The sequence below is a fragment of the Aureobasidium pullulans genome (genome assembly GCF_000721785.1).
Source record: "Aureobasidium pullulans EXF-150 unplaced genomic scaffold scaffold_15, whole genome shotgun sequence".
In the NCBI taxonomy this organism is placed as follows: domain Eukaryota; kingdom Fungi; phylum Ascomycota; class Dothideomycetes; order Dothideales; family Saccotheciaceae; genus Aureobasidium; species Aureobasidium pullulans.
In genome coordinates, this window is record NW_021941035.1 from 391,674 (window position 1) to 405,480 (window position 13,807).

Here is a 13,807-nt window from a genome sequence, read left to right on the forward strand (position 1 = left end):
TCCCGATCCACGTGACCGTCTCCCGAGTGGACAGCCTCACCGTCCTCACCACGGCCCACACCTCGTCTTGCTTCGGATGTGACTGTATTGTGAGATCGTCACGTATTGATCCAAGGTAACAGCAGTGTCTCAAAATTAAGTTGGGAATATTAATAACATTTGGTTCGATGCAATTGTATGCATTACTAGCAATAAGCTATCGACCACTTTGGTCTTCCATCAATGAACCATAACAGGATTACTACCATTATCACTATCTCGACTCCCTCATCTGCAGTCCGAGAAGTTCTAGTGCAACAAATTTCTCAGACTTGGACTCGCGCTTGCCCCATTGTTTCTCATGTCTACTGATCCGTCACGTGGCGTGGCAGCTCGAGGGAACCCTGCAGGTGGAGTGCCGTGTCCGAGGCTGCCGTTAGAACTTTGCTGACCATTTGCGATCGGTGGCAGCGTCTGAGGATGTTGGTGGTGCACTCCATGTATTCCATTGCTCATTGGTACATGATGGTGCTGACCTTGAGGCTGACCATTAGGCTGTACGAAGGCAGGCGATGTGCCATGACCATAGGTTGGTACACCACTAGATGCATATCCGTTTACTTGCGAATGCGATGATTGGTATTGTCCAGGGTATGCCTGAGGAGCTGGAGGTTGCATTTGTCCCACGGCTTCGATTGGAGCTTGCGGCTGTGGCTGGGACGGTGCTATCTGCATGGGTGCTTGAGACTGTTGCTGCTGCTGTGGGGTTTGGTTTGCGATTCCTGTGACCCATCCGATCTGGAGAGGAAATTGTTTAGGAGGTGACAATGATACCCTCTTTCGTGCAGAGGGCGGCGATGGCGAAGCTTCTTGCGGAGCATTAATCCGTTTGAAATGACACTTGTTGCACCTGTAGCCTTTGAAAGCATCCTCTTTGCGCGTTGTGGCTAACGGCTGAGCCTGTAATCTCTTCATGGTCTCTTCAGTCGTCCACCATCTCGGGCTGGTGTCGGTCTGACACTTGAGACATGTCTTGATAAGCTCATCTTCAGGAGAGCCCGCGCCATCCGCTTGTTCGGCTCTGGAAGCTCCTGCTGGCGAGTCGCGCGCGGATCGTACAACGTTGCTTGCTGTAGAGACCCGGCGATTCGTCGTTGAAATCGTATGAGTCGCTTGTGAAGCTAGCTTCGTTGACTGACTCAGCAAGTTAGCCTTACGGGCGGTTCCAGTAAGCGTCGGGTCTGCTTGTTTGTAGTTCTCGACGAACACTTGTAAGGCGTTTTGACCTTTGTCATCTGTAGCCTCGCTGATGGGGTGGACGGGAGTCTTGACGGCGTGTTCCTTACACCAGATGGCAGCTGTAAGTGAACCGGTTTCCTCGCCAAGCGTCGCCGTTATGACTTGATCTTTGCGCGACCCCTTGACCGGTGTCACATCGAAGCCCAGTGTGTATTCTGCCTGGATAGCGCAGCCGACATGGAAGTTGGCACGACATTGCAAACACGACACACAAGCTCCATGATTGTTCTTCTTGCAGATCTTGCATGTTGCCTCGTAGCGCTCTAACGGGATAGCGCTGAATCCCTCAGCTCTTTCCAAAAGGCTGGCTTCGCTGAATCGAATCTCGGGCGTCCATATCGCGCACTGGACGTGGACCCAATTGTTGCCATCAGTGCGTTTCAGTGGCTCTCTGGGGTTACTGGGACGATTCAGACTAGCTTGCTTCTTGTTGTACTCCAGCTGTACACTGTCCATGAGCTCTTTCTCCAATCTCTCCTTTTCGCGCTCGCGGTCTGACTTTTTCTTGTGAGTAACCCTTGGTGCTTCGAGCATCTCTTGAATGGTTTCTTCGATGGGGCACAAGGTACACATGTACTCAGTGGACACTGTTGGCGTCCTATCGTTGGTACATTGATCGCAGACCCACTTTGCTGGTACAGCTTGAATCGAGAGACCATAGCACCTCTTGTGTACGCTAAGTTTGCAGTGTGAACACACTATAGGTCGTTCGCCTGCAGAGTCAAGAACATTGCAGACAAAACAAGGGAGGTCTCTCCATCTGGGTTGCTCGGGCACGATGGGAGGGGGCGGCGGAGTCGGGAGCTTCGGAGCCTTCTTCTTGTCGGTGCTATCGAGTCCCATCTTGGCCTTCTTCTTCGGCGGCTCTGCCCCTTCGACTGACTGGATGATGAATCCCGGGTCGACTGCTGCGGACTCATTGGAGGCCAATATCTCGCGAACGACTTCTTCGTCAAATTTGCGCTTCCATGCACGTCCACCGGCTTGGACGGCCTTTTTGGTGGCTTCGTCGATGTCTTCCCATACGATCGCATACCTTCTCCAAAGTCCAGCACAGCGACCACAAAGTGCCAGAAGCAAACGATTACTCTTGTCTTTGCTTCCTTTCCCCTCACCAGAAGGCACTGTTTGACCAGGTGTGATTCCGGGAGCTCTGCGCCATTGGCGGGAATGTCTTGTAGAGCAGTGCTTACACTGGAATCCTCTCTTCTGGGTGATAGCTTTTTCGGCGTCGAAAGCAGAGTCGTCTAGATCGTCGGCAACTTCGGCTTGAAGCTTGCTCGCAGCGTCCATGTTCTGACGCTTTCGTCCTTTGCGTCCTCCATAGTTGTCCCATATTTGTCGGCCGCGGGGTGTCTTCTTCCAGAGGTAGTAAAAGCGTACGATAGTAGAGGTTGGCAGTTGTGTCTTCATGTGAAGCCGGACCAAACGATGCTCCGAGCCGTACTTTATCACGCCTTCCTCGAATTTCTTCAACTCGTCTGGTGTGAGTATGGGCTCCTTGAGATCCTTGACGCGATCGACCTTGGATAGTTGTTCAATTGCCTTGTTCGCGTTGTACTTGTTTTGGATCAAAAGCTCGAGTGCTTTATCCAGAAGGTTGGAGCCGCAGGTTGTGACCTTAAGCGATTTTGCAGTACCCTTTGCACGTTCCATGAAGTTGTCGATGAACGCCTCGCTCGATTCAGGAGCATGTTCGTCATTTTCTGGCATCTTGAACATGAGTTTGGCTGTGTTTCTGGGGTCATCGTTGTCGTAATCCTCTCCTCTGTGGACGTAGCCTGTAGGTTCGTCTTGTATCCACTTAGGCCTCTTCTCTCGTTCCTTCCGATCAGCCTCAATCGCTGCAATGGTCTCTTTCGTAAGCTTGGTGTCCTTTTTCTGACCTCCACCCTTAACGAAGCGCTTTTTAATGTCGGCGGGCTTTACAAGCTCCACAGGTCTGCCATGCCACACGTTGACATTTGCCTGATGGCGTGGTCCCAAGCGTGAGCTGGCTCTCGGATAGATGGCACGATCGTCATACTGGAGCGCGTCTTCGACCCTGCAGTGAATTCCCAAGTAACGGAAAGGCCACATCTTGGCCATGGCTATTTCAGCCTGCGTTCCGGGATGTTGATCAGTAGCAACATCGGGACCGCTGGGGCTTGGTGCTCGAGTGCTTGCAGCCAATGCCGGGTCTTCTTCCTCTTCTTCGAAAACCTCTTCTTCTTCTTCGACCCCAACAGAAGAAGTGCCGTTCTCCAATCTTCTTTCCGTAACGCGGTTGCATGGACCGCAAGCCCAAGCGAAACCACGTGTAGGCTTCTTGGGCAGTGGAGGCCGGACACAATTCATGTGGTAGCAGTTGCCGCAGATTGCGCAGTCAACGGAGTCGTTGCTAGAAAGAAATATGTCAGAAATGGTCATAGCCAGTCACTAGCATCATTCGTACCTTGCACAGTATTGAGTGCATCTCTTACAGAGCTTGACTTCAGCCGTGAGTTCTTTGACTCTGTTAATTTCGACAGCGATGAACTTCCATCTCTCATCTAGAGCTTGTTTGACCTTGTCTGGTACGTTGATAATCTGCCAAGTTGGGACCACCTCGTAGAATCTTCGAATGAAGCGGTCGAAAATTTGATTGAACCAAAAGCAATTCTTGCCTTTGCGGTACTCGTCGAGATTGTCGATTTCGGAACGATGAAGGATCTGGCACTTTCCGCGTAAAGAGGTAAGAGGACAGACATCAGAATGCATAGTACCATAGACAATGCGACTATCGCTACTGGCGCGTTGTACATCGCGTGGGCGATAGAACCAATTCACCCGGATCGAATCCACGGGGGATTTCGGGTCGTCGGATTTGGTGTGCAAAAACTCCATAATTCTGCAGAGGTAGTAAGGATCACCGGGTGGTTCACAAATGAGATATACATGATCTGGAGTCAATCGATTAGTCGTGAGAAAGTAGTTGATGAATTCTTGGTTGCTTGCCGTCAACGTATAAGGTCGTGCCATCATCTGCCACAAGCCCGCCTTTCTTCAGAAATGCCTTCGATTTCTCAAAAGTCATCATGTTGGATTCACGGGACATGTTTGCTAGAGGAATTGAAGTTGCCGGCTGTTTCGTAAGAGGTTGCGCGGCGACATTTGCAGTGGTGCTACCAGATCCCGATGCAGCAATGGCCGTATTGGCGGCACCGGCTGCCTTGCGCTTCTTAGGCGGGGCAGTAGGAAAAGACGAAGTTCCTGGGATCGTCTCCTTGCCAGAAACGGATGGGGATCTCTCATCGTGATCTGCACCATTGACTCGGACAATTGAAGGGTCCGCGGCGACCTTTTTGGTTTCTGTTACAACTTGCTGGTTGCGCTTCGAATCAACAACCGTGGCGTTTCTGGCAGATGCAGGCTTGGCTGGTGGCGGGGGGACTTCGAAATCCATGTCTTGATCCTCTGCGTAATTCGGTCGAGGACGATTGCGTGAGCGTGTACCATAAGGCATGGCGTCACCCATTGCAACATCTGAGAAGTCCTGTGCCGATGGCGGATCCGTTGGCCGCGATGATGATTGTCGTGAATTTGGCTCCGTGGGTGGATCGGTATTAGCAGGAGCTGGGGTGTGAGAAGCACTCATAATTTCACGTGGAGTGTTATCTGCGTTTTCAGGTTTCATAGTGCTGAGTCCTGATGGCCCAACAGGCGAGCGAGAACCAGCATCGTTCATGGCGCTGGACGCGCGAGAATCCATGTCGTGAAGCCAGCGACGCCGGCCAGAACGTCGAGGTGCTGGCGGACTGCTCCACGGGCGAGGTTGATGAGATTAATCAGGAAAGTGGTTGGTATACCAGCGTGGGAGTATCAGGCGGGTACCACACAAGGCTGATCAAAGCGGATGGGAAAGGAAAGGAATGAGTATGAGGAAGTATGGGTGAGAGTCAAGAAAGTAGGAGAGACAACATGCGTGTCGGAGAGCACGGGTATTTGCGCGCGCGTTGACTGTACCGGCAATCCAAGCGAGGGCGAGAACGTCGGAGCAGGGTCGAGTTGCAAAGGAAATTGGGAAAGTGTGATCAGAAGGTTGACAACGAGTGTGGTAGAAAGAAAGACAAGTGAACCATCGATGATGTGTGGCCCGCCGAACCCCCCTGTCCGTCTCTGGTAATCGTCGCCTAGGTTTATTGTCACTACCTGGATCCGAACGTTCTCTCTTCATTGATGGTACTCTATGCCAAGACTAGCACAGTGCTTTCCGCCTTGCCGGTGGATTTTGACAACATCAAAAGACTACAGATATCGAATATCGTCCCATATGACCATTCAACACTTTGCATCGCAATCTCGCAGTCGATTATCCACTCGTTCCAGATGGTTCCTCGTATGCAGCATGGCACACAGTTGATGACATTTTTTTCCGGGTCTAACGGTAACCTTCTGCGACCTGGCCGAGGGCTGAAAGACCACGACTTCTTTCCGAAAACCGTCAGATATCACATACTGAAGTAAACAACCAATGTGATCTTCTCTTGAACGCCTTGATCACTTTCAACTTCGTCTCTTTGTATCGTCGTAATTGGCTACATAATCGACGTCGCGGCCGTGCCTTGATCTTGACACGTAGTCTGGCCATGTGCACTGCACATCACGACATGCTTCTTTCTGCTAATACCTGCCAGTGGCAACTCGGATCATAGTGTTAAGGCTTTGGTCCCGGCGAATTCTTGGTAAAGTCCATCGTTTGTAATTCGAAGCATTCCTTTGGAGGGTCAGGTTGTCGTTGCGCCCAGATACACAGCAGCCTGCAGATAGCCGAGCCAATCATATGCAGGCTGATGTTTGTGGCTTGAAACTGACTGGGGCAGATGATTTTCCAAACCGCCCGACCTCCACTTTTTCTCGACCTCAGCTCGAACTTCACGTTGTGCTGGCACGCTCCTCACATAGCCTCTTGATGACACATTGACGATATGTTATGAACCTGTGAAACTTGTTCCAGCTCACAAAAGCGGATGCAGATTTTTTGGGTAAAGAAAAGAAATCGAGCACGCATGCCTGCAGGCGTGACTCGTATTTAACTCGGAGGTGAAAACAAGGGTCCGATTGATATTCAAAGGATCGGGTATAATATCACGCCGGCCAGTCGCCTTCCGCAATCGGTCCCAGGTACCAAACACCACTACGTCGGTTGCATTGTTGCGATTATATGCGATTGAAACTGCAGTCTTGCATTCAGAGTAAGCTTGAGTCTTGACAATGAAAACCCATATGTCCTTTATTTGCTGCTTCTCAGGGGGGAAAAAATGTCACACTCCCTCAGGATCTTGCAGCGCATCAGTAGATATACCTGAAGTTCTCATTTTCCCTAGCAATGCTTAGTAGTCACATCAACTCTGGTCCGTGGGCCGACTCACCGATCTGTCAGATCCGTAAATGCAGTCGCATTGAGATCTCTGCCCTCGAGTCCACCAGGCAAAGCACTCTGAATTCTGTCTCGGCGGTTGTTCTCCCTGCTGAGTAGCATGCGCAACAGGAGAATGATACAAACTTCAGCCAAGTGACTGACAATCATACTCCAGATTCCAAGTTGATAGCGTGGACTTTGTGATGTCTTGTAGAAGAACGGCCCTGCTATGTTGCCAGCGCAATACTATTCAAGGCGTAAATTGTTAGCGACGAAACGACACATTCGAAGCGAATTGACTGACCCCGAGGAAAAGCACAGCGTTCGTCACGACCTTTTTCGAATGCCCGGCCTGCCGATGTGAGTATGAACACCACCAACTTTCTGAGTATCTCATGGAGGCTTACAACGTTGGCCGTGGTCAAGGAGAGAACCATTACGAATGCTGCGTTGTAAGGACTGTTCCAGACATCAGCATGGCTTTTCAAAAAACGTGCATTCTTCTTACCCGGTGAGGTAGTAACACATCAATCTTCCAGCTTTATTGTCGGCATTCAAGAAGGCTACGTATGCGTCAGCACAGACGACTCGTCTATCTGTACAAATTCTTACCGAGTCCAAAAGAGCCGCTGATGTTTGGCAGCAGAAAGAGTAGGATGAAGTAACATCTCGTCTGACGACCGTTTGCGGCGAATTTGTCATTCAAGAATACGCATACAAGGATGCTAATAGCGATCAAGATGCCTAGAAAGGTCAGAGAGAAAATCTTGATTCATGACTTATGCTCACCATAAGGTACCTGCATCAAAGTTGTAACCAAGGTACTGAAACCGAAGCCTTTGATAATTATAGTCCCGAAATTGGAGATTCCGCCACTACAAGTCGTCAGTCATCATGAGTATTGATGCCCTTCAGTTCGACCTACTTGGGTACATTCCCAAAAAATCCTAGTACGAAGAAGAGGTATGTCTTGTAACTGCAGTCATTATGATGTTAGCAAGTTTGGACTGGGAATGGTACGAACTTCCCAGAGAGTGGGCTCTGCAGTGTCCGAAACCAGAAGATACTTACTCTGTGAAGGCTTCACGGACCTGGTACCACTTCAAGTGCTTGTTCTCAATGCCGGTTTGGTTGTCTCTTAGGCGTTCCACGGCTATCCTTTTCTCTCTTTCGTCAAGGCCTTTGGCAGTCACCGGACTATCTGGGAGAAAAATCATCATCACGATACCCCAAATCGAACACAAGGCGCCGATTATAAGGAATTCGAACTTCCAAGAGGGTAGACCGGCTTTGATATGACCAATTCTGCAACATATCAGCTTCTCCGCATATTATAGCAGGTTCGAGACATCTACCCATAGCCCAGCAGACCTCCCAGAGCAATACCGAAACCATTGGCAGTATACCTATTATACATTAGTAACCCTCCTTCAACCTTCTATAGTCGTGCTTTTACCAGAGGCCCCTAAGAAGAGTTGTTAGTACAAAGAGATGTGTTCACACCTTCCGAAAGCTTACATTCTGATAGGTTGCTGACGTCTCGAGTACCACATCGAGGTAATGATCATGAACGCTGGATCAGAACATGCTTCCGCCGCTCCTGAAAGAGCTCTGAGGACAGCCAGAGTGGTGAAGTTAGTCGCAGCCGCCTGACACATTAGAAGAGCTCCCCACATAAAGATGTTGGCTCCAAGGTATTTTCCGATAGGAAACCGCTGCATCAAAAAATTGGTAGGTAGCGCCCAGGCCAGAAATCCAAAGTAGAAGATCGAAGATAACCAGCTGTATTGTTGACCATGGATCTTCAGGTCCTCGCGGATGCCAAAAATTGCCGCATAACTGAGAGTTGTTTTGTCAATGTAGAAAAAGGCGTAACAGACAGCCAGGTATGGTAGTATCATGAAGTCGATTTTCCTCACGACTCTGGCCTCTTCCGCCGAATCAATAGGTTCATGATTCTGGGAAGCAAACAGTCTCTGAGCAACGTCACCATCCTCTTTCAAGGTGGCTTTCTTCTGTTCTGTCGTATCATCATATAAAGCATCAATGTTCTCTCGATGCTCTACATCGTACTTGGGTCCATCTTTGCAATCGAGACTGCCTCTCTGATAAAGCTCATTTTGAGAGATGTCATCGACTTGTTGCGAATTCAAAAGGGATCGCATTTTGAGATATTCGACAAGAAAGAATTATGAGGGTTTCAAAGGCTCGTCGACTGCTGGGACTTGCTTTACATATGTTTACTAGTCCTTGCTGATCTTGTGCACTTACTCATTCGATCATCTAGCTTCACCCAATTGCACTTGATGTATACTCATGATATCTGTTCGACCCCGCATTCTCTCGACACGGATCTGCAGTACAGTATACATGGTTCGGGAAGAAGTGCGAAGCAGTCAGATGATGGAGTGAAGAGTGACAACGACGATGAGGTTGCAAACACTTGTGAATGACATTTCTTTTGAACGGCCGGATCAGATACCAATGTGGGCGGAAACTTGAATGGGTATATTATAATGCTACCAGTATCTATGCGGCCGTCAAAGAATCTTGTTCACGCCTCCAAGGCGTCTTATTTCCAAATCTTCCATCCTGGTTTTTTCGGAGCCTCTTGCTGTCCGATGGGCTCCTCTTCAATCTGCATTCCACCTTCGTTTCTTTGCACACCATTTCTGCCAAAGACCCTGTCGGCAATGCTTGGTCTTCGCTCACGGGGCTGTTGTCGGTAGTCTTCATTATCCGGTTCTGACTCGGTAAAGCTTCCTTCTGATCCTGTGTATTCATCATTGGGCCTTCCGTCGTCTGCTGTGCTTATCTCATGGTGACGTCGACGTCCAAACAGATTCCATGACCGCTTCTCGCGATTGTTATCCACCGGTACCGAAGGATGTGGCTGGGTTGGAGGCTGGACTGCAGCTTCAGAAGCCTTTTCGTAACTTGTACCAGCCAATGCAGGATGTCTGTGACGAGAAGGAGGCGGTCCGACGTCCTTGTTGAATTCTGCGGAGTCTGGAGGGCCATCGTAGCCGTGAGGATGACCTTTACTTCTGAACTGTGCAGCTGGCTCACGTCCGCTCGCCTGAAGCCTTGAGTTGAGTGCCCTGTCATCCAGTCTACCGGCTGTGTGGTCTTCGAGACTTTCTGAGCTGCTGCGACTGTCCTCGCTCCTGAGAGAATGCTCGTCGAGACTGGGTGATCTATGAGCGGATTTCCCCCTCAGACGATCCATCATCGAAGCGCCTCTTGATTTGAACCTCGCGGTGTTGATATCAGCAGCTCCTTCATACCACAAAGCAGGGACTAACAACCTGTAAGGTTTGGTAACTCCTGCGGGGTCTTTTTGGTCGACTTCCATATTGAGACAGATGTCCAATCCATACTCAAGGTTGATGTGTCCGATGTCTTCTCCGTTAGATCCACCTTTCGTACTTGCCTTTAATGCAGCTTTCTCAGATAGATCTGTAGGTCTCCGGCGAAAAGCATCTGTCGGTCTCGAGCGTGTAGATGGAAAGTAAGAACCGCCATGTGCTGCTTCGTTTGGACCATACGCCTCCATCGCGTGCACCTCGCCTCTTGCCACGGTAGGTTGACGTTCCTTCGCTGAGGAGCCAGAAAGTCTGCGTGCGAGATTGCCAGGGCGGAGACCTCCTCTGGTGGTAGAGCTGGACCTAGCCATTGAGCCCGGAGGGTACAAATGACTATCTGTCAAGTTGTCCTGGATGCGTGTGGATTGACGCTCCGGACTTGGAGATGGAGGCGGAGTGAAGCCGGGGACATACTCTCTGATACTGCAGAAGTTCCTTCTGGGCAATAGATGAAGATTGTTTCGAGCCTTACCGTTAACATCATGTTCGAACATGGGAATCATATCCTCGTCGGTCTCAGCATCCAGGTGATGAATCTTGTTGCGCTTATTAAGCACATCGCCCATGATATTCGGCGGAGGAGTGTTGACGATGGCGGAGGAGACAACGTTGGGCATGTACCGATGATCTCTGTCTTTAGGGACTCCCAGCTTCTTCTTCGTGTAGAATTGTCCGACTGCGCCTAGGTGTACATCGCCTCCGAGAATGGTGATACGTACAGATTTGCTGGCTGCAAGTTCTTGTAATTCTTGGATGAACCAGTTTCTCTCTGGCTTGTGATGCTTGGCAGTCCAATGGTCGTCCAAATCATCCAAAATCTCGACACCACCATCAAACTTGTTGATGAATCCTCCTAAGAGACCCGTCCGTCCGATGGCTTTGATAGGGTCCATGACTCGAGAAGTCAAGATGTTCTCTAAAAAGTTGAGTCTAGGGTAAGCGATTGGTACACCTAGCAGTACGATGAGATGCTTGGTGTCTCCCTTGATAATCTCTGATCGACATCGGTCGAATATGATATCATAGCTCTGTTGGCTCAGAACCTCATCCCTCATTCTTTCAGTTCGGCAATCCAAACCAAGGAATGCGACCTTGCGGCCAAGGAACATGAACACACTGCGACTGAGCTCGTTGATATATGGCCCTGGAGATGCACCCAGTACCCATGAGGGCTCATCACGCTGCGTTTCTGATACCACACTCTGGTGCTGGAAAAGCATGTAGTATTTAAAGGCGACCGCACCTAAGCCGGTAAACACTCTGGTGCTCATAAAGTGGTGGGGATAAGATCCGTAGCCCTATGAAATGGTTAGCGAAGGTATTCATATGGCTATCATCGTGGAGCTCACGTCAATAATGTCATGGTCATCCCAAATGTTGACCATCGGAATCTGACTGTTTGCCATTCCAAACAAGCCCTGCGAAAACCACATACTGTAGCGATCAAGGTAGAACGTCTCGAGCTCGTCTTGCATATCCTCTGAGAACTCAGCTCTGTGCTTGTGCTCCGGGTTCTTGGTCTGCAGCCACTCCTTAAAGTGTGTTGTATCTCGCATGGCCGCATCATTGTAGATCTGATCTCCACCGCCTAGCATGACATGGAAAGGTCTCGACAAATGCTTGTTCAAAACATCGCGCCACAGAGGATCTGGACCGGTGAATTCGTTCGAATTCACTGACAAACTGAATCCGTTGCAAGAATGGAACATGATGTTCATGCTCTCGCCTCTTGCGGGGACCCAGAATCCGATGGCGGGGCCTCGATTGATTCGGTATGCAACTCGGGCTTGGAAAGAGCCAAGCTCGATCTCTAGGTTGAATCTCCAGAATGTGACGCCACGCTCTTGGTGCAAGCGAGCTGCCTTGACTTCACGATACTTGCCAATCTTCTCGCCGTCACGAGTTCGGACTCTGGGTCCATCATGCGTGGTGGTCGTTGGGTAGGCTTCGCCTTCGGATTGGTTATCTCTTTGAGGTTCCGAGGCAGCTCTTTTCGTCAACTCAAATAGTCCAGACTCGTTCTCCACGCAAGAAATATCAACGCCATCCTCAAGTCTATCTACAGATCTCACGTAGAGTGGTTGTCCGATCCTGGAGACTTTTATCTGGCCGGCGATCGGATCCAGGTATTCAGGTGGCGGATCTTGCTCGTGCTCTGTTGACACAGGTGGCAATAGTTCCATTGGTTGTGCGAACAATCGAAGCGTCGGAATGTCTGCATACGAAGAATGTTCATCCTGAGTCACAATCATCACGCTACCTCTCCAGATCTCTCGCTCAGTCAGACCAGTACGACTTGTCTGTGATAGCCTCTCCCGGCGCATCCCAGTATAGCGTAACAATGGGCCGCATTTCAGAAACAGAGGAGGGCGGAAGGCCTTTGCTGGCTCGTCGTAGGCGCCGTCGTAGATTCCAGAACCATTGTGAGATTCATTGGTCTGTCGTGATCTTTTTCCTTCCCACCAATGAGTATTTCTGCCAGCACTGGCTTGTTCCGGATCTTCTAGATCAAGATCATCTGCCGTCAATCTCACTATACTCCCTTGACGCCATTCTTCAAGCTCGGGTGTCTTGCGATAGATGCCGTCCTTTTGATGATGTCGATGGAATAAATTGCTAATGCCGTGGTGATGTCGTCCTTCAGCATGGTCATTTGCTGGGGGAGCTACTGGTTTTGCTCTGGTGAAGCCTACATGATCTCTTGCACCCTGCGCGCCTGCGGTCTGGGGAGGGATACTATAGGCTGGTCCATGTGTGTGACCAGTTCTAACCGATTGAGGCGGAATGGGGTCCGGCTCCTGATGTCGTCTTACAGCTTTGGTGTCTCCACTAGCTCCGATGCGGGCAGTGTGTAAAGGTTGTTGAGTAGCAGGTAAATGTGACGGATGATTATTGCCTGAGGAGTGGCCCTGGGAGTCAGAATTCTGGCTCGCATTGCGCTTGCTGTCACGGCTAGCGAACTGTGCCCGGTTGTGTTGATCGGAAGAACGACGAGGGTACTCCTGACTACGAACGCCATCGTACCCATGAGCGTTGGTAGTCGAGGGTGTGGCAGCGGCAGCCACGGCTCCAGCAAACCCAGCATCCCGAGCTCGATGGCGATATCCCTTCGAATTGGACCGTTCGACTTGTCTTTGGCCATCAACACCTCCCGGGTTACCAGACGGATTGATGGTGTCGTCTGTGGCTTGTGACTGACCTTGCATCCTCAGTGCGTCAGACGCACGCCTGAACCTTTGACCAGCATTCAGGGCGTTTGGATCGGCGACCTCAGAAGGATTTCTAGCATAGTCTCCCGAGTATCGTCTCTGTTGCGGCTTCTCGTCGCGTTCGGTCCCTGACACTGGCGCGGACGGATACCTTTGGTCCTGGCGACGATATCCTGTAGCTGGCCTGTAAGGTAAAGGTTGCTGGCCACCAGCATCGACCCGTCGAGACTGGTTGGCCACTGATGTTTGACGGGCGCGGTACTCAGCGTCCTCGGTTCGGGCTCGCTTTTCTTCTTTACTTATGCCGCCGAGCTTGCCCTCCAGCTTCTGGAGAGGTGATCTGTCTGATACGGTGCCATGCTTCGAACGCTGACGAGTTGAGTAGTCCGGCGAGATAGGAGACATGTCAGCAGTGAGATGGTGGTTGGATGTTGTGCCTCGAGTGTCAAGTTGGGGAAGTGGTTCAAGGCGATTTTGAGCATGATTTACGTCTGGCCTGCGGGATTTTGGTACATGGACGGTTGGTTGAGTGTCATTCTGCGCAAAGTGGCCAGCCGGTCTAGAGTAAGAGGCAC

General features: G+C 50.4%; 3 protein-coding genes across 3 annotated transcripts; all 3 read right to left on the reverse strand.

The window, feature by feature from the left end:
• Window positions 1-131: 131 nt before the first annotated feature.
• Window positions 132-5,420, reverse strand: M438DRAFT_407437 (uncharacterized protein). Its single transcript, XM_029909897.1, has 3 exons — window positions 4,255-5,420; window positions 3,713-4,199; window positions 132-3,658 (listed from the first exon to the last, which is right to left on the reverse strand). The coding sequence occupies exons 1-3, from the start codon at window positions 5,006-5,008 to the stop codon at window positions 289-291; spliced, it is 4,611 nt and encodes a 1,536-aa protein (XP_029758447.1). The 5' UTR covers window positions 5,009-5,420; the 3' UTR covers window positions 132-288.
• A 1,041-nt stretch (window positions 5,421-6,461) lies between these two features.
• On the reverse strand, window positions 6,462-8,823 carry M438DRAFT_398750 (MFS general substrate transporter; the record flags this gene model as incomplete). Its single annotated transcript, XM_029909380.1, has 13 exons — window positions 6,462-6,619; window positions 6,669-6,904; window positions 6,963-7,010; window positions 7,066-7,117; window positions 7,167-7,221; window positions 7,271-7,402; window positions 7,448-7,533; window positions 7,584-7,634; window positions 7,730-7,963; window positions 8,014-8,064; window positions 8,115-8,123; window positions 8,177-8,616; window positions 8,725-8,823. 13 exons carry the CDS (start codon window positions 8,821-8,823, stop codon window positions 6,589-6,591), a joined length of 1,524 nt encoding a protein of 507 aa, XP_029758448.1. The 3' UTR covers window positions 6,462-6,588.
• A 407-nt stretch (window positions 8,824-9,230) lies between these two features.
• Window positions 9,231-13,637, reverse strand: M438DRAFT_337295 (uncharacterized protein; the record flags this gene model as incomplete). The annotated part of the gene is made up of 2 exons (XM_029903980.1): window positions 9,231-11,321; window positions 11,373-13,637. The coding sequence occupies 2 exons, from the start codon at window positions 13,635-13,637 to the stop codon at window positions 9,231-9,233; spliced, it is 4,356 nt and encodes a 1,451-aa protein (XP_029758449.1).
• Between the last annotated feature and the right edge of the window lie 170 nt (window positions 13,638-13,807).

Bases quoted from the DNA above. Each gene is read 5' to 3' on its own strand.
- M438DRAFT_407437 (XM_029909897.1), bottom strand. From the start codon at position 5,008: ATGGATTCTCGCGCGTCCAGCGCCATGAACGATGCTGGTTCTCGCTCG. The intron at 4,200-4,254 runs GCAAGCAACCAA...GATTGACTCCAG, and splicing joins CACGACCTTATACGTTGACG to ATCATGTATATCTCATTTGT. The intron at 3,659-3,712 runs GTACGAATGATG...ATTTCTTTCTAG, and splicing joins TGCACTCAATACTGTGCAAG to CAACGACTCCGTTGACTGCG.